General features: G+C 52.0%; 11 protein-coding genes across 11 annotated transcripts; 6 read left to right on the plus strand and 5 right to left on the minus strand.

Moving 5' to 3' along the window:
* Nucleotides 1-610: 610 nt before the first annotated feature.
* Nucleotides 611-1,928, minus strand: COCVIDRAFT_30225 (hypothetical protein; the record flags this gene model as incomplete). Its single annotated transcript, XM_014696928.1, has 3 exons — nucleotides 611-1,166; nucleotides 1,229-1,333; nucleotides 1,393-1,928. The coding sequence occupies 3 exons, from the start codon at nucleotides 1,926-1,928 to the stop codon at nucleotides 611-613; spliced, it is 1,197 nt and encodes a 398-aa protein (XP_014552414.1).
* A 1,625-nt stretch (nucleotides 1,929-3,553) lies between these two features.
* On the plus strand, nucleotides 3,554-4,419 carry COCVIDRAFT_30226 (hypothetical protein; the record flags this gene model as incomplete). The annotated part of the gene is made up of 3 exons (XM_014696929.1): nucleotides 3,554-3,773; nucleotides 3,830-4,143; nucleotides 4,198-4,419. The coding sequence occupies 3 exons, from the start codon at nucleotides 3,554-3,556 to the stop codon at nucleotides 4,417-4,419; spliced, it is 756 nt and encodes a 251-aa protein (XP_014552415.1).
* Nucleotides 4,420-5,847: 1,428 nt separating this feature from the next.
* COCVIDRAFT_110391 (hypothetical protein) lies at nucleotides 5,848-6,768 on the plus strand (the record flags this gene model as incomplete). Its single annotated transcript, XM_014696930.1, has 2 exons — nucleotides 5,848-6,229; nucleotides 6,299-6,768. The coding sequence occupies 2 exons, from the start codon at nucleotides 5,848-5,850 to the stop codon at nucleotides 6,766-6,768; spliced, it is 852 nt and encodes a 283-aa protein (XP_014552416.1).
* Nucleotides 6,769-6,940: 172 nt separating this feature from the next.
* On the minus strand, nucleotides 6,941-8,179 carry COCVIDRAFT_58427 (hypothetical protein; the record flags this gene model as incomplete). The annotated part of the gene is made up of 1 exon (XM_014696931.1): nucleotides 6,941-8,179. A coding segment is annotated over one exon (1,239 nt), but the record flags the coding sequence as incomplete, so codon positions are not given.
* Nucleotides 8,180-8,386: 207 nt separating this feature from the next.
* COCVIDRAFT_110389 (hypothetical protein) lies at nucleotides 8,387-9,439 on the plus strand (the record flags this gene model as incomplete). The annotated part of the gene is made up of 1 exon (XM_014696932.1): nucleotides 8,387-9,439. One exon carries the CDS (start codon nucleotides 8,387-8,389, stop codon nucleotides 9,437-9,439), a length of 1,053 nt encoding a protein of 350 aa, XP_014552418.1.
* Nucleotides 9,440-10,514: 1,075 nt separating this feature from the next.
* Nucleotides 10,515-11,390, plus strand: COCVIDRAFT_110394 (glycoside hydrolase family 11 protein; the record flags this gene model as incomplete). The annotated part of the gene is made up of 3 exons (XM_014696933.1): nucleotides 10,515-10,783; nucleotides 10,848-11,154; nucleotides 11,277-11,390. 3 exons carry the CDS (start codon nucleotides 10,515-10,517, stop codon nucleotides 11,388-11,390), a joined length of 690 nt encoding a protein of 229 aa, XP_014552419.1.
* A 1,732-nt stretch (nucleotides 11,391-13,122) lies between these two features.
* Nucleotides 13,123-14,511, minus strand: COCVIDRAFT_110396 (hypothetical protein; the record flags this gene model as incomplete). Its single annotated transcript, XM_014696934.1, has 3 exons — nucleotides 13,123-13,261; nucleotides 13,662-13,731; nucleotides 13,911-14,511. 3 exons carry the CDS (start codon nucleotides 14,509-14,511, stop codon nucleotides 13,123-13,125), a joined length of 810 nt encoding a protein of 269 aa, XP_014552420.1.
* A 1,066-nt stretch (nucleotides 14,512-15,577) lies between these two features.
* COCVIDRAFT_110363 (carbohydrate-binding module family 21 protein) lies at nucleotides 15,578-17,801 on the minus strand (the record flags this gene model as incomplete). Its single annotated transcript, XM_014696935.1, has 3 exons — nucleotides 15,578-15,901; nucleotides 15,969-17,470; nucleotides 17,522-17,801. 3 exons carry the CDS (start codon nucleotides 17,799-17,801, stop codon nucleotides 15,578-15,580), a joined length of 2,106 nt encoding a protein of 701 aa, XP_014552421.1.
* Nucleotides 17,802-18,550: 749 nt separating this feature from the next.
* On the plus strand, nucleotides 18,551-19,309 carry COCVIDRAFT_19535 (hypothetical protein; the record flags this gene model as incomplete). Its single annotated transcript, XM_014696898.1, has 2 exons — nucleotides 18,551-18,994; nucleotides 19,139-19,309. 2 exons carry the CDS (start codon nucleotides 18,551-18,553, stop codon nucleotides 19,307-19,309), a joined length of 615 nt encoding a protein of 204 aa, XP_014552384.1.
* A 1,411-nt stretch (nucleotides 19,310-20,720) lies between these two features.
* On the plus strand, nucleotides 20,721-21,584 carry COCVIDRAFT_19536 (hypothetical protein; the record flags this gene model as incomplete). Its single annotated transcript, XM_014696899.1, has 2 exons — nucleotides 20,721-21,325; nucleotides 21,383-21,584. The coding sequence occupies 2 exons, from the start codon at nucleotides 20,721-20,723 to the stop codon at nucleotides 21,582-21,584; spliced, it is 807 nt and encodes a 268-aa protein (XP_014552385.1).
* A 2,038-nt stretch (nucleotides 21,585-23,622) lies between these two features.
* Nucleotides 23,623-24,205, minus strand: COCVIDRAFT_110385 (hypothetical protein; the record flags this gene model as incomplete). Its single annotated transcript, XM_014696936.1, has 2 exons — nucleotides 23,623-23,961; nucleotides 23,999-24,205. 2 exons carry the CDS (start codon nucleotides 24,203-24,205, stop codon nucleotides 23,623-23,625), a joined length of 546 nt encoding a protein of 181 aa, XP_014552422.1.
* Between the last annotated feature and the right edge of the window lie 2,088 nt (nucleotides 24,206-26,293).

Below are 26,293 nucleotides of genomic sequence, written 5' to 3' on the forward strand. Positions count from 1 at the left end.
AGCAGGGCTGGAACGGGCTTGTTGGAAACAGATTGGTTAGGTAGCCGTGGGATAGACGCAATATGGTCTTTTTGTCCAGACATGGTGTTTTGTAGCAATGAGTACGAAGTCACGTTGTTGTGGGGAAACACTTTATCATTTCGTATCTTGGATATCATAAGTAACGTTAGATAGAATAGCGAAAGAAAAAAAAATTAAGTGCATACCATATTGTGGTGACTTACCACCAAGCTTCCTGTTTCTGCACTTTGGTTATCCTGACAGCACGGCGCTTACCAAATAAGTGTTAGCGCCTTTCAGCTGTGGGGTGTATGTATGGCTTAGAGAGTGGTGATCTCAAAATACCTACAAAGGCCAGGGTAGGTGCGGCTCAAAAGTTCTGTTAACTATGTTGCCAACCAACCACATTCAATTTTAGGCAGTAAGAATACATGAAATTCCTCTCATTGTGTAGCAAAGAGCTATACACTATATAGCAAAGAAGAATGAACAAGTTACTTGCCGCTTGAGAAATGATAAAAACTTTCTCACTGCTCAAAGAAAAAAAAGTGAATAGCTGCCGAAAGTCGCTCGATCCCGTGTTTTGTCGTAGCAAACAAAAAGCTTTCCTTTATCGCTGAACACCTGGGAGAACAATCTTACCCGCTCGGACCCTTCTCATAGACTCACGCTGCTGATGTCGAAGTACGTAATGGACAGCCTGAGGAATATCCGCAGGCTCTTTGCCTGCAGGTGGGCAGATAGATTTCCGCACCAAGATTCTGTTCATTTCATGAACAAGCCTAAATGTTGACATGTTAGAGCCTGGTGTGCGAAGATGGTCCTCAAAAACCGTGCACATTGCTGGGCTCATGTGATTTGTGGTACCGACACCCCAACCGCAAGCTCCTATCAGTTCCTTCCGCGCTTCAAGGTGGTTCGCGTCGTCGGCAGAGTTGTTCTTACGATCCGCGTTATTGTCCCGTCCATCCGCTGAGTCGTTATCTTCATTGTGGATGTCTTCACTGTCACTGCCATCATCTTGATCATCCTCGTCCTCCGTAGATATCACTGCAGCCAATCCGGCGTTACAGCAGTCAAGAATGACTAGCGTGTCACACTCTGCCATCATAATATCTCCGCTAATATCCGTCCAGCAGATTTGGGCGATGGGTTGGTATGGGTCGCTTTTGTGCCGTTAGCGTATGTCGTCAATTTAGTATTTAACTTCTTCTAATTAGGGACATACTTTCTGTCTCGGAGATAGCCATTGACGTCATTGGGAGTCATATTGTTCTTGAATAGGTTAAGCATAGTGCTCCAAAGCTCGTGCGTACTCTCAGGGTAATTATGACTAGGATATTCGGGTTAATATACATGATAAAAATAAAGTTTTCAGGATTCAGATCCTACTTGTGGAGCGCAAATCTGTTCCTTTCGGCAAGTCCACCATGACCATGGTAATAAATTATGAGCAAAGTCTCGTTGTTTCCCTTCTTCAAAAACTTATCAAGTGCAACCTGAAGTTTTTCCAAGGACTCTGTCATCTGGATTTCATACACTGTAACTGTATAATCCAGAGATACAAATGCTGCCCAGACATCTCCGGTTTCCCTCCTTAAATCTAGATCAGTATATTTGAACGTGAGCAGGAGAACTTCAACTGTCCGATATGGGTTCCGGGCTTGTTCTTGACCTGTTATCGAACCGGTGACAGAGCGTTCCCCGGAAGAAGAATCTGAACTGCCGACACAAATTTCCACGGAAGAATCATCTTGAGGGACATAGTCTTCTGTATCTCTGATTTCCGACGTCTCCTGTTGCTTCGCTCTCTCCTCTGAATCTTCCATCTCAGCATTTTCGGTAAGGCGTCCGGTATTTGTTTCCTCGACTCTCCCTTGGGTTGTCTCAGATTTCCGTTCTGATGTGCCGGGTACAGATTGTGACATTTTCAAGTTGCTGATCCTCGCAAAAGATGAAAATGGAGTTTTAGAGAAGGATAGAATTGACAGTGAGAAGAGCAACGAAATTAGCAAGGGCATTCATATATCCCTTGAAGGATAAGACAATATCAAGTTTTGATACAGGCCTACCCTATCTAAATTAATAAAGCAACTTGCTCTTATTGGCCTCGACTTGTGAACATGCAATGCTGCTGTTACGTGGCAGATGGTCATTAGGCTACATCATTCCCAAAAGCGTCTTGATGCAGTGCTCAGCAGCTTGCTCACTAAATCTTGTGAGACGCAGAGTATGTGAGCTGTACTTGGAATTTCCACCGCTACCTAGAGGATGGTCGACCTGCTCCTGCTATAACCTTGCGTGGAGGGTAATAATATAATAATGGTTTATTTAGTTGCATGGGGTGTCTGGTAACCTAGGGACGGATGTTAGTTGTGCCTTGCATGAAGCCCGGTCACGTGAAGGTCCTTTTTGCACCAGCTATACATCTACCCCACTACCAGCCCTATCACACTTGGCAGATCAATGTCGAACATGATGTCCAAGAAGATAATGGCGCCTGATTAATGGTTCTTGACATGGTGCAAGGGAGTAACGCTTGTCAGTACCGTGCTGCCAGGTGCTAGCAACGAATGGAGAAGAGGTTGCGGGTCCAGAACGATCAGCTCTGGCAGTCCCGGTGCCGTGGCGAGATTGGAGCGACCAAGGCCAAGGGGCGAAGAAACATTGGCCCAATCAAAAGAGGCAAAACACGATGCTTCGCCTGTCAGCCAGCCGTGGCCATGCAGCGTGGATGCAACAGTATGAGGATGGGAGCATGCGCATGCATCCAGACTGGAACCTTGGTATGCCGGTGTGTAAGTATATTGCGGCGTAGCTGTTGTATCATCAGCGCGGAGCTGACTGTGTCGGCATACACGTACATAGATTGATGCGCTCATCTTATCGCCACCGTTGCAGCGAGTGCTCGGCTCGAGTCGTCTTGAGCAGAGGCTGCGGCGGTTCCAAGCCATGAATCACGCCGCGGTCGCACTGTGACGGACGGACTGGCACGGGAGGCGACGTTCGTGTGGGCGATGGGAGGGTTCTTGACGGGCATTTGTGCAATGCAGAGGTGGAGCAGTTGGGCGCTTACAAGTGCCCTGGGCGGCCATGGCATAGCCTGCAAAGCCATCACACTAGCCTAGCCAATCAGCGCCGCCACCGCTATGTCTTTCACCCACGCTATCCACGTCTAACTTCCCTCCCGCCCGACCACAGCTGCAGCCGCGCAGCTTAGTGGTCGCCCGCCCTGGTCAAGCCAATATGCTGGCGCCATGCCTATTCGCTGCCTACTCAATGCTTCCAGTGCTGACCTGCACTGACTGCTCATGCTGCCCGCCTCGGTTTGCATCGCCTATTCGCTCCCCTCGCTCTTTTCGCCAGCCATGGTGGCTCCCACAAGACGGTCGCGGCCAAGGCCTGTATCTCTTAAGTCTTGAACGGCCCCCCGCCACCGCAGCCTGCCTGGCTGTGTCGACTACATACTATCGGACTGCGCCCCCCACCGCATAGCTAGACCAAACCATCTTTGCCTTGCGACTCCCTCCCTCCTCTCCACCATACCGCCGCCATGTTTCGTTTCACCGAGCTCGTCTTTGTCGCCGCTACCTGGTCCCTTGCCGCTGCGCATACTGTTATGGTCTACCCGCCATGGAGAGGAAACAACATCCACACAAACGGCACCCTGTCTCCCACGGACCCAACTATCCCAGATGGTTCGCTTGGAATAAACTACCACAACGACACCGGCACATACGGCTTTCCATATGGCATGCAGTGGATGTACCCTTGTATGTTACTTCGTCATCTTCCTTCTGTCCCAACCCATAGCTAACACCCTCAATAGGCGGAGGAATGCCAACCTCGCGTAACCGAACAAAGTGGCCCCTCAAGGGTGGTGCCGTTTCTATCCAACCAGGATGGTTCCCTGGCCATGCCCTCGCTCAAATCTACATCAACATGGGATACGGCAACGAGCCTCTGAACTATTCCCATACCATGTTGCCCGTTTTCCAGATTACCGGTCCCACCAACCAGGAGTACGGAGGCCAGTTTTGCTTACCCCAAGTACCATTACCTGCCAACTACACGCCCAAAGTCGGAGACAATGCCACCATTCAGGTCATTGAGCTGGCGCAGCACGGCGCCGCCCTCTACAACGTAAGTTCTAATCCATCTTGCAATCTTTATACATGTTGTTCACAACCTCAACAGTGCGCCGACATTACATTTGCCGAACCAGGGGATGCGGAAATACCAGAGGTCAACGCAACAAACTGCAGAAACACAACCGAGCCAGACCAGAAAATTGGTTTCCAAGTTCTATACGCAACAACATCATCACGAGCGCCACACACCATTGTCGTAAACGGTTATGCATCGATACTCGTACCAGCAATGCTTGCAACCGCATCCTGGTTAACATGGGCCATTTAACAAGTCAACTTGCTGTTTTTTGTTTTTTTCTTTCGTATCACGGGCATGGCGTTGGGTGTAAAAGATATCCGGTTCTTTGTTGAAGCGACAGACTTCCAGTTGGAACGTACGCGATCAAGGGGTGGCTTTTCGGTTGAGCCATTGGGGGTGCTGAAGAACAGCTTGAACTGCCCTTTTTTTTACCGCACATGAAAGCGCTGCGCTCGCTGTAGTAGCTTTGCTGATGAATGCTAATCACCAATTCTTACACAATCATTTCTATTTTTACCAGGTCTCCGTTGGGGACTTGATGATGGTGATGATGATGAATGCTTACTCGCATTGACTCTCCATTTCAACCAACAAAGGCCGCCATCTTACTTCTTCCCCCACAGCTTTCTCATCATCATCAAAACTAAAAGATGACATTTTTGGTTGTTTCTGCAACAACGAAGACGTCAACGGGAGGCCTGAGAGGCGTCGGGCTTGCGGGCTTGCCGGATGGCAGCGGGTGGCTTGCGTTGGAAGGGCCAAAGCAAAAAAGAAGAAGATCAGCAATGCACGGGGGAGGCACGGTTTTTTTCTCCACTTGCCGCTGGCGTTGGCCAACACCAATATCGAGTAATAATACACCTAGTGAAAACCCTATTATGATATTGTTTTCTAGTAAATCGGTAAAAGATTTACCATAGTTAAAAGGATATTGCTGCAATAGTGTAGACTTGAGTTGTCGATAACGACACGCCGATGCAAAACCCCTCACATTCCAAACATACACGCACTCTGTCTAGTCATTTGCCCAATCCTCACCAAATTCACCTATCTAACACAATCCTTACCCTTTTTGTACGATCTATATGCGCAAGTCTCAACCCCACATACCCTTCGCGATCGGAATCCCCATTCCGACAAACCGATCTACTAGCTGCCTACTATCTCTTTTTCTTCCTTCGTTTTCCCCCACTTTTTTTTGCCCACGATTTGCGCCGCATCCTGTCATATCACTCTTGTACGCGCCCTGCAACAAAAACGGGAATCTAGGGCAAAAGGGCTTCACCGCTTTTGCTGTGCCAATTGCCGACGTTGCTGTTCACATACGTATGTGCAACTTGGCGCGGTTCTAGTTTACGAAGTGGGTAAAAAAAATTGCCCCGCTTTTTCTTTAGCCATCTTTGTTGGAAGGTTTTTGTTGGTTCGATTTTCGGTAAATTGAAACACGGAGCTGGGCATTTATCTAAATCTGGTGTTGGCCATTGGTCATTTGGGGAAGTGACTTAAGACGCAGATACTGGAAAAAGAGTTAGTGAGGAGAGAGAATATGCAGTCTTTTTGGATTTGAAAAAGTGGGGCTGCTTACGGATTTTTGGTAGGTTGATTATTATTTTTTTTGCCTTTTTTGGTGAAGTAAAACGGAAGAGTGAAGAGAGGAGAAGTGGGAAGAAAAAGAGAATGTCTGGGAGAAATAAAGCAAATGGCAGCGGTGGTGCTGGAAGAGTAAAACGCAAGCAGATCCAAAGCGACGATGGATGGACAGTCATCACGCATGGTCTATCCAAAGTCTCGCTGAGCGAGAAGAGCCAAGGTGCTACGGTTCTACCTACCCAAATCGTCAAGGATCTGACAGCCGAGAAGTTGCTCGGCGATTTCAAGACGCTGCAGGAGCGATGGGAAGATACGGCGCTTGCAGCTCAGGTTAACGGGGTTATCGAGGGGCGAGAGTGGGGGGTCGAAGAAGCAGTGTGTATAGGTATTGGCAGTTTTAGCAGGGATTGGGCGCATCGGTGGAGGAGTCTTTGGCAGCTTGTACTGTTTGATCATGTTGTTGGACGACGTAAGTTCTCCCTCTTTACGCACCCCCAAGTCTTTTGCTAGACGAGCAATCTAACACCCCATCCTACAGTCAAAAAACTCAGCAAGAAGACTGAGATCCAGTGCTATGCTCAAGACCCGGCTTTTACACCTCTCGACACAGAATTCCTCTCTCTCCTCTCTATCACTACTCTGGATTCCGGACTCGAAGCGAAAATCAAGGCAAAGTCGTTTGTCTATTCGCCGTTTGTGGATTGGTTTTTGCTGCTTCCCACGTTTCTGGCTGATAGAGATCCCGTGCTGTATATTGGAAATGAGATTCTGGATGATTACAGCATGTATGCGCAGAGCGAGGAGAAGAAAGAGAAGTTACAGGAGTGTAACGAGGTGGGGAAGAAATGGTTGGTGGGTAGGCAGGTGGTCAAGTTGTGTGAGTTTGAGAAGCACGGGAATGCGTTGAATGGGATGGTTGTTTATTTGAGGGTTACTGGGGATGACGATAAGGATGACGGTGAGGAAGATAAGAAGGAGAGAGTGAAGGATGGTGAGGAAGAGAAGTAGAAGTGGAAGAGCAACTAAGGTGAGATTAGGATGTGTCTTGGGTAACAAAAAGACTAAGGCACAGTTACTATGCTCCCAATCCACGAATGTGTTCACATGGACATTACGGAGTAGGTTCAGGGCTCAAATCTCAAATTATCAAAAAGGGGTATCATTACTCTATTTACTTCCCACCAGCAGCCGCCTTTGCTGCTGCAGCTTCCCTCTTTCTCTGCAAGTACCTCTCCTTCGCACTGCTAATATCCTGATCCGTCTTCTGACTCTTCCTTGCGCGTTCAATCTTCGCCTGCTCCTCCGCCTCCTCCTCTGCCTTTCTCTTATTTGCAACCTCAATTTGCTCGGCAATCATGGCTGTCTGGCGCTCTCTCTGTGCATTGCGGCCTCCCTTGTGAATGCCATGTGAGGGAGGCGTGTACTTGGGTGCATCTGTGGCGGCGGAGGAAGAGGCAGAAGCTGTAGAAGTGGGCTTGGGCTTTGCAATGACGTTGAGACCGGCGGAGAGGAGTTGGCGATGATCGGCTACTTGGCCATCGTCGTTGAGTACAACCTTCTTTCCTTGCTTGCGTAGCTCCTCTGCTATTTCGGCATCGGTCTTTTCCTTTTCGGTTTCCTCGGCTGGTAGCTTGACACCTTCTTTGAGGGCGCGTGCGGCAGCTTCCATGGCTTCCTGATGTCGTCGCTCCCGCTCAGCAAGCATTTGCTTGTGGAAGCCCTGCATACCAAACTTCTTCTTCATGCCTTCTTCTTCCTCTAGCCGTTTCTTCTCCTCTTCCTCGGCCTTGCGCGTCTCTTCTTGCTGCGCTTTGTATGCGCCAGTCACAAACTTCTCTTTATCAGCGTATTCGTCGCCTTCGGCTTCTCGCTCACGTTGCAAGAGCTTGTCACGCGCGCGCAATTGGTCCTTCTTCCGCTGCTCGGCCGACTCAAAGAGCGCGTCCATGTACTTGGGTTTCCGTTGAGCAGCGTCTTGACGGTCGGCTGCCGCTTTTGCAGCATCTTGCGCATGTATGGCATCATAGGCAGCGTCGTAGTCGTAGAGTGTGGCATCGGCTTCTAGGGCTTCCTGCGCCCGTTTCTCGGCTTCGGCGGCGCTGGCGGAGTATGCGACATTGGTAGGATCATCTTCCTTCGGCTTGGGTTTCTTGCTCGGAGGAGCTGGCGGCTGGCCCTTTTTTTGCTTTGATGGGGCGGGTTTCGAAGGCTCTGACGAAGCAGATGCAAGTGTGTCTTCAAAGTTGAGCTCTCCAATTTCTTGGACGCCGTCTGCTGCCTTTGCTTTGCCTTTTACGTCGTCGTCTTCATCGTCACCGAATAGCGGTTTCTTCTTCTTTCCAAGTGCTGGTTTCGCTCCAGCTTTGGCGAGCGGGTTATTACCCTTGGCTTTTACATTTAACCCAAACTTGAATGACATGATGTGTGTTGTTGCTAGATGATAGGCCAGGTCGCGAACGCGAGTTGGACGTCGCATGCCAAGGCCTTCGCGCACCAGTGAGATCATCAGCACCTCCGCACCTCCTCCGCATCCAACTTTGTTCCATGGTTACAGTCGCAGGCAACCTGCGCATATTCCCTTTAACGCTCATGCAAGGTTGGGTATTCAGGCACCACAGTCCTCATCATGGGGGAGCAGGCTAGCGGTGCGACTGAGGACAGCCTCTACGCCAAAGCCAAAGCCTCACCATTTCACTTCAAGTCTGGCTCCACACGTCGCTCCAAGCGCCGCGATAACGAGGACAATCACGAAGATAATGACAAGCACAGTCGCAAGAGACACAAAGCAGATCAAGATGAGGATGCGCGACGGCACCACCGGCATTCAAGACGCAAACACAAGCACAAACATCGCACTCATGATGACCGTCATCCCACATCCACCCGAGACGGCACATACTATGACCCAGACCACCGGCATCGAGAATCTTTGTTCGACAATCTGGAAGAATCAGGAGCCGCATCTCCAGGAACGGCACCCGAAGATGCATTCCGCGAGTCTCTCTTCGATGCGCTTGCCGACGACGAGGGTGCTGCATATTGGGAAGGTGTATATGGCCAGCCTGTCCATGTCTATCCCGATGTAAAACAAGGTACAGACGGAAAGCTGGAGCGCATGACCGAGGAGGAGTATGCCGACTACGTGCGCACCAAAATGTGGGAAAAGAGTCACCAGCACATCCTCGAGGAACGTGAAGCGAAAGAGCGGGCACGCCAGAAGCGAAAGGCACAGCGCAGCCAACTTGACGAGGAACTCGAACGTGAAGAGGCAGAAAGAGAGGACATACGACGTCGTATGGAAGAAAGTATACGCAGGGGTGAAGAACGCAAGAAGTCCAAAGAAGCAGAGGCTGCTTGGGATAGTTATACGGCCAAGTGGGATAGTCTAAAGAACGCCCAGCACGCGAATGACGGAGCAGCCACCAAGGCACGCGACATGATTCCATGGCCTGTAGTGTCGGGACAGGCAAAGCATGTGTCAAAAGATGAAATCGAGCGTTTCTTGCGGGCTTCCAAGTCGTGGCGAGAGGACTCTGCTGCACTGCTCAAGGCCGAGCGAGTCCGCTGGCATCCTGACAAGATGCAACAACGGTTCAGAGAACATATGGATGCGGATACTATGAAACTAGTCACTGCCGTCTTCCAAATCATTGACCAGTTATGGAACAACCGACGCTGATGCTGTCGAAAAATGCACAACGGACACGGCCCAACAAGGTTTTTGCGAAACTAAGTCCTTAAGATACCCAATCAAAGACGCGCCGGCTATGATATAGGGGTGTTTTAATCTATAAATGCAAACCCACCACTTCCCCTTCTTGGCAACACGTCACCACCCGTCGTCATCGCAAGTCCTCGGATCTCCAAAGTCCTTGGCGCAATGTATCCATTACCGTACCACATGGCTTGCCACATGGTGGAATGCACGAGTATGCCGATCATGCCTCGAACAGTCCCCGAGCGGTGATGTAGAGACCGGCTAAATGCTTGTACGCCAGGTGTAACTGCTTCCAACCCCTCCTTGATCAATCCACTTCTGATCATGTGCTGGCGTCCCATGCCCCGAAGTTGATATGAGGCACAAGCTAATAATGTATGAATACGAATAGATTGGTGTGCCAACGCACGGCAATTCTTAGCTTAACTCTTGGGTGAGCTTGATCAGTCAGTGAAAGCTTGTACCTTACCACGATGCAAAGAACCAAAACTTGTAGTGACAAAACATTTCTAAAACAGCAAAAAAAATAGGATTCGGGCACAGCGGGCCGGTACTATTCTGGTAATACCGCCATGCTCTATGATTGACCATGTTGCATCAGCCTTTGTCGGGCCTATAACATGGGGAGTCAGCATCGACTATTACTTGAATCCCTGGAATAGTAAGTTTCAAATCTGAGAATTTCGCCATCGCGAACACCAAAGACGAATCCAATTACGACTTTGAACCCAGAATAGCCGGTGGTTTCTGCTACTCTGAAGTGCGGCTAAAACATCTTACGACCGTTCGCGCGATGCCGCCCCTATGCCCCATATTGCAGCGATGGCTATACGCCGTTCAATAAACAATCATCTCAACACCGACATATGGTAATTTGTAAGGCCTTGCCTGGTGCATCACATTGCCACCGGTGCTCGGAAGTCCCTAGCAACAATCATCCTGGTATATCCACCATCAGTGCACATATAAAGGAACGCGTTGCCCAGAACATAGAAGGTCATCGAGCATTTCCACAACTTTTACTTCAATTGACACCATGGTTGCCTTCTCTTCTTTCTTGCTTGCTCTTAGCAGCGCTTCTGCGGTCATCGCCTCGCCTCTCGCCCTCATTCTCGATGCAAAGGCCCGCCATGAGACAACCAGTCTGAGCACTCGCTCCACTCAACCCGGAACTGGTTACGACAATGGCTACTTCTACTCCTTCTGGACTGATGGCCAAGGACAAGTTACTTACAATAACGGCCCTGGTGGCCAGTACAGCGTACAATGGAACAACGTGAACAACTTCGTAGCTGGCAAGGGACGGTACGTAAACTGCAGCATATCCGCATGGTGATTTTTCACCACAATACTAACGTAGCCCCCAAAGAAACCCCGGCACTACCCAGCCCTTCACCTACAGCGGCACCTGGAACGCTCAAAACGTCAACTCTTACATCTCCGTGTACGGCTGGACCCGCAACCCTCTTGTCGAATACTACATCGTCGAATCCTACGGCTCCTACAACCCTTCATCTGCTGCTCAGATCAAGGGTTCCATCACAATCGACAATGGCACATACGATATCCTGCAAACCACCCGCTACAACCAGCCCTCCATCGACGGCACCGCTACATTCCAGCAATTCTGGTCCGTCCGCCGTCAAAAGCGCGTCGGCGGTACCGTCACAATCCAGGTACGTAATTCCTCCCATCTTGAAATATGCAATCTCTCCAATCCTCCCCTTCCCCACGTGTGAGGACAAACCAAGGCTACCAAGGAATGTGTGTGTGTTGTGTTTTTTTTTAACGAAAACAGGCCCATTTTGATGCTTGGGCCAAATACGGTCTCCAGCTTGGTCAGCACAACTACCAGATCCTTGCTACCGAAGGTTACCAGAGTTCTGGTTCGGCGACGATTACTGTTCAGTAAATGCCTAAGACGCGCCCCGCCCGCCTTGTTTGCGGACGTAAATAATGTGGGGGATGGACAGTGAAGAGAGAGAGAGGCAGGCAGGCTCCAAAAGGGGGAAGGGGAGGGGACTGGTATCCCCCCCAGGTTCTTCTATATATATTCTTACCTAGTCTCTTGTGCATAATTCAGAAAAATCAGTGTTTTGAAAAATATCCGTCCTTGGTCCATACAAAGTTTTGGTTTTAAACAATCCATAATTTCCCATCCGCACTTTCTTGACATGTTTTACGTATATGTCGCCGACCTGTGCATATACTTACTGTACTACGGATATGACACCACACACACACACACACACACACACAAAAATTTAAGGTAAGCTGACATAAGATGGATTACCCTTCCCCCCTCCCCCATGTCCCCCCCGCGGCCAGGCCACTCCCGGGCTGACACAAACGTTTCATCTGTAAACCCTCTTGTTTCATGAAACATACGCAGGCACAAAGGGCGCGGGATGTATGGGTCGATGTTTTTTTTTGTTGAAGCCAATTAATCTGAAGGAGCGATATAGCAGAAGGGAAGGGGGGTTAATGTCTTGATGTCATGGTTCAGGGGGGGGGGCATAACTTCATTGTGCGGTGGGCTATGTTGTTGTTGTTGTTGTGAGGGGGGAGGGAAAAAGGATGAGCAATGATGCGGTTATCAGGTATTTTATGTACTTAAACGCACAAACCAGCCCAGATTCTTGAGAGTAAAGTTTTGTTTTGGAGGTTCAGCACGAAGACCATCCTTGTGTATTCTTAGGAATTAACGGTTCTCAACGTGGAAAAAGCAAGTGCAATGGCGTAATCCCAGTCCCTGTCCCTGCGTTCTTTTTTTTTCTTCCCCCCAGAACAAGCAAGAAAATTGTATACAGAACTGGCTGTGTGGGGTAAAAAAAAAGGCAAGTTGGTTAGTACATACATTACCTACACTCAAAAATCCAGATTTCACAATTAAAAACCGAGATAGCTGTCAAAAATCCTTCGTCTGCTGCACACACACTTCTCACATATATATTTCATAGCGCTACGCACACACACACACACACACACTTTGCGCAAACCCATTGAACCGGCAGGTAGAGTATTGGAGATGGAGTTGAAACATGCTACTAAGAATTGTGGCAGTAGTCGGGGAGCAGATGTGCAGAGATCAAGAGCTGACGACGCTTGAATTTAGTGTCGTTGCGCTGGTACAGCTGTTCTTTTTGCTCCGCGGAATGACTTTGGGCGCTTTTAGTGTGGAAGAGAGGTAAGTTGTGTTGAGCACTTTTTGTCCGCTAGGGGAGCGAAGGGTCAGTATGGAAGTATAACGAGGAACTTGTTTTTTTTAAAGTTTGTACACGTATTTTTTTCCATGTCGTGGGGACGATTGTGGATAATGAAGAATGTAGAAAGTTGATTTTACCCAAGTTGACAACTAGTTTTACTACCAGGGCCGTGTTATCCGTGCTGCAACATGTGGGTACGCGCGGGAGATAGACAACGAAGACTCCAAGATGTTCTAGAATACCAACGCATACCTTTTCTTCCTTCGTAGGAGGCCGAGTCATGACCATACAGTCGTGGAGTACGCACTCTGGTAAGATAATCTTGCCGAGGAAAGCATTCACGTAGGCTTCTCTGGTAGATAATCTTCCCGAGGAAGCACCACTACATGTGTACCCTCTCTTGGCTGCAACAACACGGATGTCTACGCAGAAGACCGCTTAGTCCTTCTTTAGATAATTCACCAGGTCGACCATTTCAGCACGCGACATGGCAGAGCTGATAGTCTGATAGGCTTCATAGAGAATCCAGAGGGGAAAGACGACCCAGAGACCGTTGAAGAATGTAAGGTAGAGCCAACTGAGTTACTTGTCAGTTTTGGAGTCCTCGGAGCCAACGAACTATCCAAGAGTGAAACTGTTGATATCTAGCAGCGACATGTTGAGTTCAAGATGGAGACGATGGTACGTTGCATCGACTTGTGTCGCGCTGTGTATCGAGGGATAGGAGGGTTATTGTGGGCCAATCGGCCAGCAGCCAGTGATTATGCAGGGCCAACACATCACGTTTGGATGTCAGAAGTTCTGGACAAGACGTTGCTGTTTGGCGTCGACGCAAGGTACATGTACAACGACATCGGGGAGTGCCGGCTATCCAACCGGGGCTTGGCGTGGGCCGTTTGCCCATCGAAACGCAGACATGCAAGAAAGCGATGTTGGCCAGGAACAGGGCATGGAAAAAAAGGGGAAAGTGCACTTACAGGTACATCCAGTTGCTGGTATCGAGATTGGGACTTCCCGTCAGCCACTCAGGTGCGAATGTCATCCAGCCTAGTGGAGCGGTGAACCACGTGTCAGCCTCATACTCGCAACAACGCAGTGTCGTCTCGCCTCAACAATTGCTCGGGCCGGGCCCACATGTCGCCTCACCAATAGTGATGACAGCGGCGAGTTTCACATGTTACATGTCCACCGCAACAAACATGGATTGATGTTTGTTGTTGACTTACCTCCATATATCTCTGCCGTGGCTAGAACTATCATCCAGAAATACTTTTTCAGCACGCCTTTCTTTTCATCCTTGGAGAGAAGGTAGCAAATCCAACACGCTAATGGGCCAGCCACGAAAACCGTCAGAATCTCGAGCGTGACCACGGTCAGATCGGTACCACCCCATCGCTTGTCCGCCTTCGCATACTCCTGCCACAGTCGACTGAACGGACCGGTTCCATAGTTTGCGCCGTAGAGCAAATCCGACCGACCGAGCCAATACACATCTGGCGGCGTGAAGTAGGTGATTTGTGGATGATGGCGCGATGCGGATGAGAAGGAAGTCGGGAGCGAATACGTGACAAAGAAACAATTCCAGAGGAAGGAGCCTTCGAAGACAAAGTGGATCAGAGCGTCGAATAGGTGCCAGATGAACAGAACGCGCGTCTTCTTAGTCGTGGCTTTGGGCAGGACTTTGATGGATGCTGCATAGGCGCCGCCGAGAAGGGCCAGGACTGCTAAGAGCGACACGACAGTTGTTGCGTCAATTTCCGGGCCGGAGCGAGGGATAGGTGGTGGGGGAGGCGGAGGCGGAGCCTTCTTGCTACCAAAGAAGGACATTGTGACACATAAATGTCAGAGGCAAGGTCACGATGGTGGCTCGGGTAGGAATGGGCCGAAGAATGCTGTGAAGTGTTTGCGCTTGGGCGAGATGAAGTTGCGAGGACGACTCAGGGCCCAATCGTGAAATCGCATAGAGGGCTAGTTGGCCAGAATGCGGCAGGCGGTCAGCGCCTGACAGGCATTACCTCCGTGGCAGAACGTCTAGCGAACAGTCACATGGCCTGGCAAGCCCACGATCCAGGCCCAATGGCCTTATGTTCGGCCGTAGTAATGCTCACGGGGTACATACAAAGTGGGGGCATCGTGAGATCCGGGTAAGTTTTTATGCCATGTCTTTTGCATTTGCTAACTGCTATATAGGGCCGAGTGTCCCGCTTCCTCCCATCGCCGAGCGACAACCCTCGAAACCACCACACACACACAATCGGAACAAGGCCAACCAAAAACACACAATCTCAACCGACGCAATTTGATACTTCTTACAACAACCAACTCGCACTTTGTCTGTCCTAGTGCCTATATACGACCATTCGAATCGACGAATTCTGGGGATAACGGAGAGAAAACACGCTTCAAATGCAAATCAAAACCAAGCTTTTGCGAACCGCAGATCAGAAACAACCGTCAACAAACGCCAGTGACCAGAGTGGAATCGCTCATAGAGCATCGCAGTCCGCTCGACAGTCGGGGAGAGAGGAAAAAAAATGATCCAAGAATAAGCATACCCAAGGAACACCATGATGAAACCCAGTTTGCGCCCATGAAAAGAGGAAAGAGATGCAGGAAAAACCAATGTGGAAATGCAGCAAACAGGCCGGCCGAATGATGCTACAAGGGCAACGTCCTGAGGAGGACGGCGCAAAAAAGGCAATGGCTGGCCCACTACAACGTTTCGTACCGTGATGAAGAAGATTCGTGAGCGCTCTGCACCTGGAGGACCAGGAACGTCCGCTCCACTCGGCCAATCATTCTGGTCGTAAGCGTACTTCGTGTCCAAGGAGATTCGTTAAACGGAAAAAAAGCATCCGTGATTCAGGTAAGGTGGTGAGTTTTTGTTTTTGTTTTAGACACAAGCCTGAGGGGTGTGGCTGCGTTCGGTAAAGGCGCCACCTGGCATCGTGTAGCCATACTCATATGAGGAGGCATAGCGGTCTTCAGGTGCATAGCCGGTGACAGGACCGGGAGAAGCTGAGCGAGATAGGAATGAGACAGAGTCACTGGCACCATCTGCCATGACGGGCATGGCAGGGGACGCAGGACTGCTGGTAGCCGACGACTGGTTGCTTCCAGAGCTGTTGTTCATGTAGTCAAGAGCTCCGTCACCTTGCGTAGGCCTGACGGCAGGCGTGGTGACATTTGGAGAGATTTTCCCAGTCGGGGTGCCAAACTGGATGCGAGTCAGTCTCCGTCTAGGCCAATCGATCAGGGTGCTGAGATGGAGGTTGGGAACGTACAAAGCAGAATTTTTGGATCAACTCATTGTACTCTGCAGACTGAAGATCGGGCTTTTCCAAAGTCAGAGAGTCGGGACGGGCGCCGGGAATAGGAGCACTGGTAGAGTGAGGCTGAGCCGTAGGAATAGAACGATCAAAGTAGCCTTTGTTCATCTTGTCCTTGTCCAACTTCAGTCCACTGCGGTCACCAAGTGCGGTTTGAGCGTTGGACAGAGCAGCAGTGAGAGATGCACCAAAGTCATAGCGAGAGGCGAAAGCCTGGCTGACCTGTGAAGGTGGGGCCTGGTTCTGGGGGACGGTACGCTTGCTCTTGGGCTTCAGCTTGATGACCGAGCTGGGTGAGTCGCCGATGATGGCACGTCCGCTACCAAACTGGAATTTGGTCTCGAACTCGTGGCCAAAATCGTCGTCAAACGAAGCAGCGGGCATTGAGCGTGGGCGAGGAGCAAGAGGTGAGTGCCTGCTACGAGGGATAGCACCCAGGCTAGCGGTGGGGCGCTTGTGTCCCCGTTGCTTAGCCTTCTTGGTGAAGTCGACCTGGTAGTTCATGGCATTGTTGTTGTCCCAATACTCTTGGCCATTGACCTGGTAACGAACGCACAACAACAGAGTCTTGGACTCGAGGTTGGCTTGGTCAGCCAACTTGATGTTGAAGTTGAAGCGGTCGTAGCCATCTTCTTTTTGCTTCTTGCGGACGTCGTGGTTGAACTCGGCAACTACCTCTGATGTAGTCTTCCAGTAGTCGAGCGTGAAGCGAGCCACGACGAGCTTGTGGAAGGACAGGTTAGCAACGGCAATGTTGCCAACCAGAGTCTGGTGATCAGAAGCAAGGAAGATGCGCTCAACTCGGACTGGAGCAGTCTGTCGCTCGTAGCTATTCGATGAGGGGAAGTTTGCAAGCTTGATGTCCCACTCAGGTGTCTTGGACCGAGAGTTGTCCGCGAACGGATACTCGCTCTCGCTGTCATAGGTCTCGACGGGTGACGAGCCGGCACTGACAGCGATGGGTCGGTCGACCTGAAGGAAGTGGCGTACTTGCTCAATCTCCTCGTTGAAGTGCACCGCCTTGGAGTAGGTGGGGGTGCCGGGCATGCTGGATGGGCGACGCCTGGAAGGAGGACGAAGAGCTGGCTTGACAAGCTCACCAGACTTCTTGCGTAGTAGCGGGGGCTTTATCCGGAGCTCATCATCCTCAGCATCACTACCATCAGACGAGCTGATGATGGTCTCAGTGTTGATGGGGTGCATCATGTGTTGGGAGAGCATGATCTCGCTCGACGAGCGTGAGTGTGCAATCTTGCGTGCCTCGGCCGAGAGAGAGCGTGCCAGTGTGACGGGGGGTTGTGGCTTGGAGTCCTTGACCCTCTCGGTGACCTCTGCGGAAGGTGATGACTGTCTCTTCTGGTCGATGCCTTGGAGAGCCTGTTGCAGTTCACGCAGGTCCCCTACGCGACGTCCACGTTCTTCGTCATCCGAGGAATCAGGCGGCGTGGTAATCGCACCTGACGGAATCAGAAGATCGTTTACAGGAGGAGGAGATGGGCGTAGGCTACCGTTTGTGGATGGGCCATGCTGGGTGGCGTCGGACTTGATGTCAGTGGTGGTATTGGGAGACAGGCCATTTGCAACAGTGTTCTCTATTGTGACGGACGTCGACGACCGCCGTGACTTTGCGAGGTACGAGGTTGACGAGACAGAGCGAGGCAGTGATGGGCGACGGGCGGTCACCGGCGAGTGGGGTGGCTGATCGACATAGGAGTGATTCCGGCTTAGTGTAGGACTGCTAGTCTTGGAGGTTGCCGGGGACCGCTGTGAGGGAGGTGTGTAAGGCATTCGGTCGGCTTCGTGGGATGCTGGGAAGCAGGTCGAACGGGTGGATGGCGAGGGCAATCAAGGCGTAGAGAGCATTAAAAGAGTTACTGTAGCGAAAAGTCTAGAAATGTGAGTGTAAGCGAGTGAACGGACCCCGACAAACAAGGAAAGTTGGGCAGGCACAAAGCCGTGGGACGGCTGAGTGAGTGATGATGATGATGATGACACTAAGTTGTTGTTTTTGTGGGGGTCGACTTACAGAAGTAGGTCGAGGAAGGGGTTGGAAAGCTGGTTCGTGGGGGGACCACACAGGCAGGAAGGGTCGCGACGAAGAATGTCACAGCTAGTGAAAGCTGCGATGACGTCGGGGGATATAAGCGGAAGCAGTCAGTCTGCTCAAGGCGAGACGCAAGACGCAAAGTGAAGCTGTTGATGAAGCAACAAGATGCGGCGTCGCCGTGTGGACGGGATGCTCGGGTGCAGGCAGACGGACCACGGCGTGATATGGAGCCTGGGGAGAGCAGGTACCGTGGGGCGAGTCGACGGTTGAAGGGAGGAGGCCGCAGGGTCGAGTGTCAAACCAAGTTGGAGTGGATGGTGTGCAGTCGTGGTATTAAAGGGTCTGCGGCGGCAATGGACCCAGCAAGTGTTGAAGAGGAGGAGGGATGGGGAAGAGTGTTGAGGGCGGTAGCGCAGAAGAACGTGCAGGGCGGCGACTATTGGGGAGTCGTTGGATTCGGGTGGTGAGAAGCGATTCTAGCCCGGCGCTCATGTCGCAGGGGGGGGTGGACAGGGACAAGGGAGCAAGATTTAGCGCGCCGCTCAACAAGCCGGGGGGGCCAGCACCAAGGATTTTCGCACGCAGCCAAGCGGCAGCGTCCGGTTCTGACTACTGCTGCGAGAAGACGACGACGACTACGGCGGGAGGGGGGGGAGCTGCTAGTGCGCGAGGCAGTGAAGCCGACGGCGGAGGGCGAAACACGAGGTACGATGAGGTACAAGAGTTGTATCGGGCTGTTGGCTGCTCGCTGCTCGCACCACCGCCGCCCACGCCCGCCCAGCAGCGGCCATCGGCGAGCGGCCAGCGGTGCAGCCAACCTACCCACCCCAAGACGCCGCCAGCGCCGGCTCTAGTACCAAATGCTATCTTGTTTATCTCCCGACGTCAAGCGAAGGGCGAGCTGGCCTTGCTGGCACGGCCACACTTGGAAACGGTGCAGGCAGGCCGGCCGGGTTGGGGATGGTTGTTTGTGGTCCCGTACACATAATAAATTACTGTGACCATGGTGGGCGGGCGTGGCTCTGGTCCAACAACACACACGTACATACAGACAGGTGTTGCTACTTACTACATGCAGATGCTGCTGCTCGGCCTGTTGACTGTGATGAGGCCCGTCGGTCGAGGCCCCGGCCGCTATCAGTGTGTGAGTGGCCCGACCGACAGCAGGGCCGGAGCAGAGCGTAGTCGTGGGGGCGGCGAGGCCTGTCTGTGTCTGTGTCTGTGTCTGTCTGCCTGCCTGGCTGGCTAGTGACAAAGAGTCAGTCAGGCTGTGGTGGTCAAACAGCGACCGTTCGCAATCTGCCACTCAGCCGTTGGGGGACGGTGGACGGTGCTCATGCTTGCTCGCTCGCTCGTCTCGTCTCAGAAGCAACAACCGAGTGTCCCTCGTTGCGTGGGTGCGTGCACGCCCCCCGTTCTCAAGCGAGCCATTCCAGACGTGATGTCATTGTTTTTTTTGTTCCGCCGTTTTTTCCTCATGCCCCAGAAACGGCGCTTGTGTCTGCATCTTTGCATCCTTCTTTCACCAACTGACCGCGACCACGAACACGACTGTGAACACGTCCATGGTTGTTGTCCGACACGTATCAGTGGAGCCGTGGCGGTGCCTGGATGATCGGAGGGGGGCATGGGAGCCGCCCTCGCAATTCGCCCGCCCTCGCGTGAAAAAATATCCCTTCCCCCTCCCTCCGCGACGCTCAGCACGCAGCCAGCGTGAGGATCGCCGGTGCCGCTTGCCGCCTGCAAAAAAGGCGGTCGGCCCTCGTCCAATCAGCGCCCGCCCCAGCAAGGGACGGCCTGGCATGCCATCCCAGGCGCAGTTCCCCAACCCAACCCCTGCGCCTGCCTGATATCTCGTCTGCGCTCCTGGCCAGCTCCAGCTCGTGCAATTCTCGTTTCCCCCCGACGTGCCCACACTGCGGTTGCTATCATTACACTGCCCGCCCGCCTTGACCGTCTGATGCTCCATGGGGCCATCCCGCAGCCTGGCCTTGGCTGGCCTTGCCTTGCCTTGCCCCTTGGTGCCAGCCCGCCATGTCATAGGGCAAAGAGGCTCTTGTCAGCGTCTTGCCTGCGGGGATCACTCAATGCGTCTCCGCCCACCGCAAACCCTATGGCAGGCCATCCACCTGCTGGAAGCCTTGGTTACTGAGCCAGCATGCTGCCAGCCTCGTGCCATTGGCTGTGCCCGGCACCGACACACACTCACACTTCACCCTTCACAGCTTCCCCGCATTTTGACCCTCTAGCCTGTCCATAGCCGTGCATGCTGCTACGTATGTATCTAGTATCTATCTACGACACACATGGCCCTGCAAAAGACACTGCCCTGTCGCCCTGTCGCCCTGTCGTGGCCGAGCTAATCTCCTGCCATAGCCCTCGTTGCTGTGCCCGCATCCCTCGTCCCACGGTTTCTTGATTATTACGCGCGCCTATGTACGCGTCTCCGTGGAAGCCGCCCACGGACGCTCTGCCACAGCGTGCGGCTCGCTCGGAGGCCGACGCTTCCACTGGCCAGGTAAAAAAAACTTGCTTTCTTTTCGAAGACGCTTCGATGCACCTGGCCGCTTGTCTGAATCGCGCTTCGTTCGCTAGACCACTCTACCTCTGCCACTTTCTGTCTTCACCAAGCTGCATTTAGAAGCTGTCGCCACGTGCACATGCCATTTGTATGTATGTACTCATGTGTGTGTGTGTGTGTGCCTGCCTGCCTGCCGGTGTCTAGTTACTACCACCACCACAAGACATGCGCAACAGTCAGCAGAGCACATCGCTTCGTGAGCCGCACCCTGCTCGGGCCTGCTTGCATCGAAAAGAAACAATCCGATGCCTCTGGCGAGGTCATTCGCATGAAAATACTCCCATTGAGCGGCACGCTGAAACCACACCCTCGCACCTGTCGCGACGTCTGGATTGTGGCCAGACCACTGCCCGCCCATGACGCTAGCCCCCATCATACCCAGCGCCCCAGCAAGCTCCACATGGCGTCATGTCATGTCCCACTGCTGGATTTTGCCCGGCAGAAAATCAAACGCGCCCCTCCATTCAGTTGCCATGGAGCTGCCGACCCCATCACCGCCCGACCAGGGCACGGACTTGTTATCATCGATGTCCTACACTTTATCGATCCCCACCCGTTTGCTTGGCTGAGCTATGGCCAGATCCGCATGCCGCTAGTCCGCTTCCGACCCCCCCTCCGACCCATCACGATCGCGACGACAGAATCTCAATCGCGATGGGCAAATCATTCGGTGCGACTCATCAGGTATCACATTGACCAGATTGCGATGTACATGTTATAAACACGGCCCTTTTGTTGCAGGATGCCTGCTTTCTGCTTTCGCTTCTTCTCCACCAGCCGAGACAACAACAACAACACATTGCAAACTAGTCGGCCTCTCCAATACACACCGTTCCGGAAGGATGCGCATCCGCCGCCTATGCCTAGAACCCGTCATCGTCCAAGCAAAGATTGCATCCTCGCCGTCACGCTGATCACATGGCGCCGCCGTTGTTCGCAGTGACGACCTTGTTCCGTTGTTAGGCAACCTGTCAGCTAATTCATCAGCCCATGGCGTGTTCAAGAAACAAAAAATGCTGCTCGACTGCCCACAATACTACTATGTTGCAAGCGAAGAGTCGCACGACACTCTCTTATTGCCATGCATATCCACGCTCGGCTCGACTTCCCGTTGTTGTTTCACGCAATCTCGCACCATTCTCCTTTGTCCAATGTGCCGTGGTTGCTGTCCAGAAGCAGCACAGCAATTAAGCGCCAGTGCTCATTCATCACGACGTCACGATGATTTTCGATGCCGGACATGACACGTACACGTAATACGAATCGTGTCACGGACCTCCGAAGCTGGAATTGCATCCCCACGCCTACGGCATTCTTGTGGAGATGTCGATTCGCCTAACATGATCACGATAGGTGATGTCAATTCTGGCTTTCTTGTTCAATATAATCACAAAGCAGAATCGAGGTATTCTGCTCTATCCGCACATCCCGAACAGGCCTACCCTGCCCTGTCAACCACTGAAACGGTTGTGGTTCTCCCTGCAACATTTTTTTTAGAGCGCTCACCGCTATTCCAACCCCTCCGTTCCCGCGCGACCCCATATTACTAGTATCACAACGCCTGGTGATGAGACTGGCTTGACAGTGGAAACCACTGCGAGTCTGCATGGCCTGCATTGCTATGATACCAGACCAAGCCGGTATTGTAGCATCATCTCATAGCTGGCGGGCCGAAAAGGGCGCTTGCCCCCCCGAGATAAGACTCAGGAAAGGGCCGATGAGGATCATGGTAGGCAACTTTGTTCGTACCTCATATTGCAGTGGAGACCAGCATCATCAATACGATGGTGTGGTGAGAATTAAGCAATATGACCGCACGCATGCATACATACTACATACATCTCCAAACATCAACGGAACGGCTGCAATCCACTTTCCAACACCATGGTTCAAGCGAAGCTATATTAACAAATCTTGCGGGGGAATTTAGTTCGGGTAGCTCCATGTCAGTGGCAGCACTGGGCAAGCCTCGCGCAAAACGGCAACTTGATTAGCAGCGTGCCAATGACTGGCAGCCCGCGTAAGCTCCAACCTCAAGTCCATATACTTTATTGGTCTGCTAAAGCGGACATTACGTGTGTGCCTGCGTTGGAACCAGCAGACGAGCTTCTCTTGTCGACTTGTCCAATACCAATGCGGCATCTCTGCGGAGCAAGTCTCCAGACCACTCGCGACAGTTGTAGTCAAGAGAGAAGAGAATATGCAGGGCCTGCCACGGAATTCCTTATCTCAGCGTCCACCACTGTCCGACCTCCTTCCCCATATGGCTGGTCTACAGGGCTTCGAGAACCTGCCGACCAAGTAATATGCACTCGCATATGAAGCAAACACCATGGAGTATTCATTTCGTCCGTCGTATCTGATGACCACCCGCGTCTCCAGAAAGTAGGTGTAAGTAAGTTGGGCGCAGGGAAGGCCTGACGAATGCACGACTAGAAGCGATACGAATCATCTCATTGATCGATAACGGCTGTCCCGGCACTGTCGCGCTCCTCAGACGAAGCAGGTGAGAGATGGCTGCAGGCCTCCATCTCACATGCCACAGATTACCCGCCCCCCCTCACGCGTCTCTTGTGCATCCACTCGTTTCTTTTGTTGCTATCAACGTGAGCTTACAGACGCGCAACGCCATCTCTGCAGATTCCCAAGTCTATTTCTCCGTCCGCCAATCTTCCCTGACGCGCAGTTGTACCGTTGCAGACGACGCCGGTAAGATGGCTTTTGCACATCAATTTCCCAATCCAGGAGCATAGTTCGTCTGTCAATCGTTGCATGCACACAACGTGCGTGGGCGTAACGCCTGCAGCATCTATGCGCAGGCTTGTTCTCAACAAAAGCACCCCGCCCTCCACACTCTAAATCGGGCTGAATGGCTTATGCCCACTAATCAACGCAACACAAGGGATGCCTTGTGGATACAAAGAGGGGTCTGCCGATTTCAGGAGAGGGTGTGTGTTTGAGATGGATGGTTGGAGACGAGCCTACAGGTCATGGTGTAGTGCGGGGTATCTCTTGTCGGTCGTGCTAGACCACAGCGCCACACCGATATCCACACCGATATCCACACCGATATTCACACCGATCTCTGTGAGAAGTACATTATCATGGGAAGGCAAGGCTATGATAGAGACGCTGTTGAACGTTGGTGTGTGCCTGCTTGGCATGTATTGTAAGATGTTGTGCAACTTGAGACTGCATACCCAGCCTCTCACCTTCGTTTCCGGACGCCCACTCATCAACGGTGAGGGCGCCTTCGCGAGTCTCGCCATTGCTTTTCCTAGTACTGCAGTACACTGGATGCACAAGTGCCGGTACGGGTACTGTGTTTATGCGAGCGAACATCCCCCATACCGAAACCCTGAGCCGAAGAGTTGCATGCATCTTGCCCTTCACCCATCTGTGGCGTGTGCAGCGGGAGGATTGTCCCAACGAACCAGGGCTTTGCGGCATCCTAACCAAGCCGAGTGTCGCGTTGAGCACATCAGATACCAGGGCGGAAGCTTTTGCTCCTTCCAGGGACAAGACACAGAAGTTGATGTCATGGGGGGAGGGTGAGCTTGCCATGATAGCAAGATTGTGTATACATACATATGTAAGCAGGTGTATGTAAGCGTAGTGTGCTTAGAGTATGTCGAGCCGTGTTATCACAAAAAGCAGATGCCCCACAAATAATACGGGGTGGCCACAGCGTAGAGAGCCTAGACGCAGGGAGCGAGGGAGGGTGGGCAGAATTCTTGTCGCACTAGACCATATCAGCATTAGCCCTTAAGACTTTGCTGCTGTATTCTTAGCACAAGCCAATCTCCTCTGTCTACGTCCATTTTTCTCATGGCACGACTACTGCAGTCAGTCAACACTGCTGTCGACGACAGAATCAAACCCACAATGTGGAAGCCACTTGACTAATAGCACCATTCAACTGCAGCCTCTCAGGCACATTTCCGAGGATGCCGTGTCACCAATACCACCGTTGTAGAGCCGCAATCACAGTAGCTTACGGTGCCAATAGAGCGGCGAATTCCCAACAACTAGCCAACCAGCCAACCCAGTCCGTCTTCTCCACCATCGATACGCTTTGATCCTTGACTGGCATCAGCCACAAACTGTATCGAGTGTAGCATCAGCGTTTACATACACAGGGTCCACGGAGCCTCATCCAAGCTGTCTTCTTGGTCCTTGTGGAGATGACTCCGAGATACGCCAACCCGAGTCGCAACATCGTGTTAGGGGATTGCTTGCAGCATAAGCCAAGAGACGGGTGAGCTTGTCTACCGGGCCGCTTGGACGCAGCTGCAGGAGATAGGCGACGACATTATGGAATTTAAAATGAGTTTGACGAAACGCAAGGCTGGGTAAACTATCAGAGTGGCAAGGCTGCGTACGTACACCTACGTGTTTGCGTACATACTTGGTGCAGATCCCGTGTTGGACTGCATGTCTGGGGTAAACCAATATGCAGACAGGACGGGCTGCCGTCATTGCTGTTGCTCAACATTCAACATTATCTCCCCCACGGCCATTTCTATGTAATAATACAATAGACAGCGACCTCTTTGTCTTCACTATCCGCCCTCGAGTACGGTCCGAATACGACAGGAATTCTCGACTTAGTATTGAGCGCCAGTAGCTCTCGAACCGCGGTATCCCGATCAACGGACCCTGCGGCTCATACTAACTCCGAGAATGTTGACAGGGTCTTCCAGGGTCCAGAAGGATGGTGTGTAGGATGCAATCCTGAGAGGCAAGGCTGGCGACTATAGCCACAAAAGTTCCCAACATGCGCCGAACATCTCAGCAACATCTTGAAATCGAGATGATGGTGTGTGGTTGTCGGTCGTCTCCGACATGGTCATCGACCCACCCTGAAACCATCAACAAAACCCTTGATCCATGACCACAAGCCGTTCTCCATCTTCCTCCACACGCCTCGCCAAACCCGCCCCAACATAAACTTTTTCGAAACCGCTGCACTCCAGGTCCCCACTTCTTTTTTGCGCCCTCGTCAGAAAGCATACTGCATCGTGCAAACAATACACCGGTTGTCAATGCACGGCGCGCACCCACGCACGGCGGCGGCGGCCCCGCACGGCCCAAATTCACTAACTCCAACACCATCAGCAAACTCGAACTGTTGAGAGTGGGGCCCGTCCTCGCTCCCCTCCTCCTCCTCCTCCCTTTGTATCCAGCCATAAACTTGCCTCTTTCGCTCAACCACCCTTATCCGCCCCATGGTCATGGTCTCGTGCTACCTCTCCGTTTTTTTCCTTTCAGCTGTGTGTCTATGTGGAGACTTGCCGAGCAATAGTTCCTCTCCACTCCCCCTCTCTCTCTTCCCTCGTCCCCGTCAACAATAGTACATCACACTAGACCTGTCATTACTTCATTGCCGCTCCCTCCCCCCTCGCTTCGCTACCTCTACCCATGTTTGTATCAAGTCCACTCTTTTCTCTCTCCACTTTACCACGGAGATTCACATGGCGCGGGGGGGTTAGGTAGGCAAAGGGGGGAAGGGCGCCTGCGGTTACACCTCGGGCGTTGACTCAAGACTGCTAATGTTGCGAACTTGCTTGACTTGGGGGGTGGGTATTGGAGGAGGGGAGGGTGAGCAAAGTGGATTGCTGAACAACACAGAGTCATGGAACTTGGCGGAAG

The sequence above is a fragment of the Bipolaris victoriae genome, assembly GCF_000527765.1.
Source record: "Bipolaris victoriae FI3 unplaced genomic scaffold scaffold_110, whole genome shotgun sequence".
NCBI classification, from domain to species: domain Eukaryota; kingdom Fungi; phylum Ascomycota; class Dothideomycetes; order Pleosporales; family Pleosporaceae; genus Bipolaris; species Bipolaris victoriae.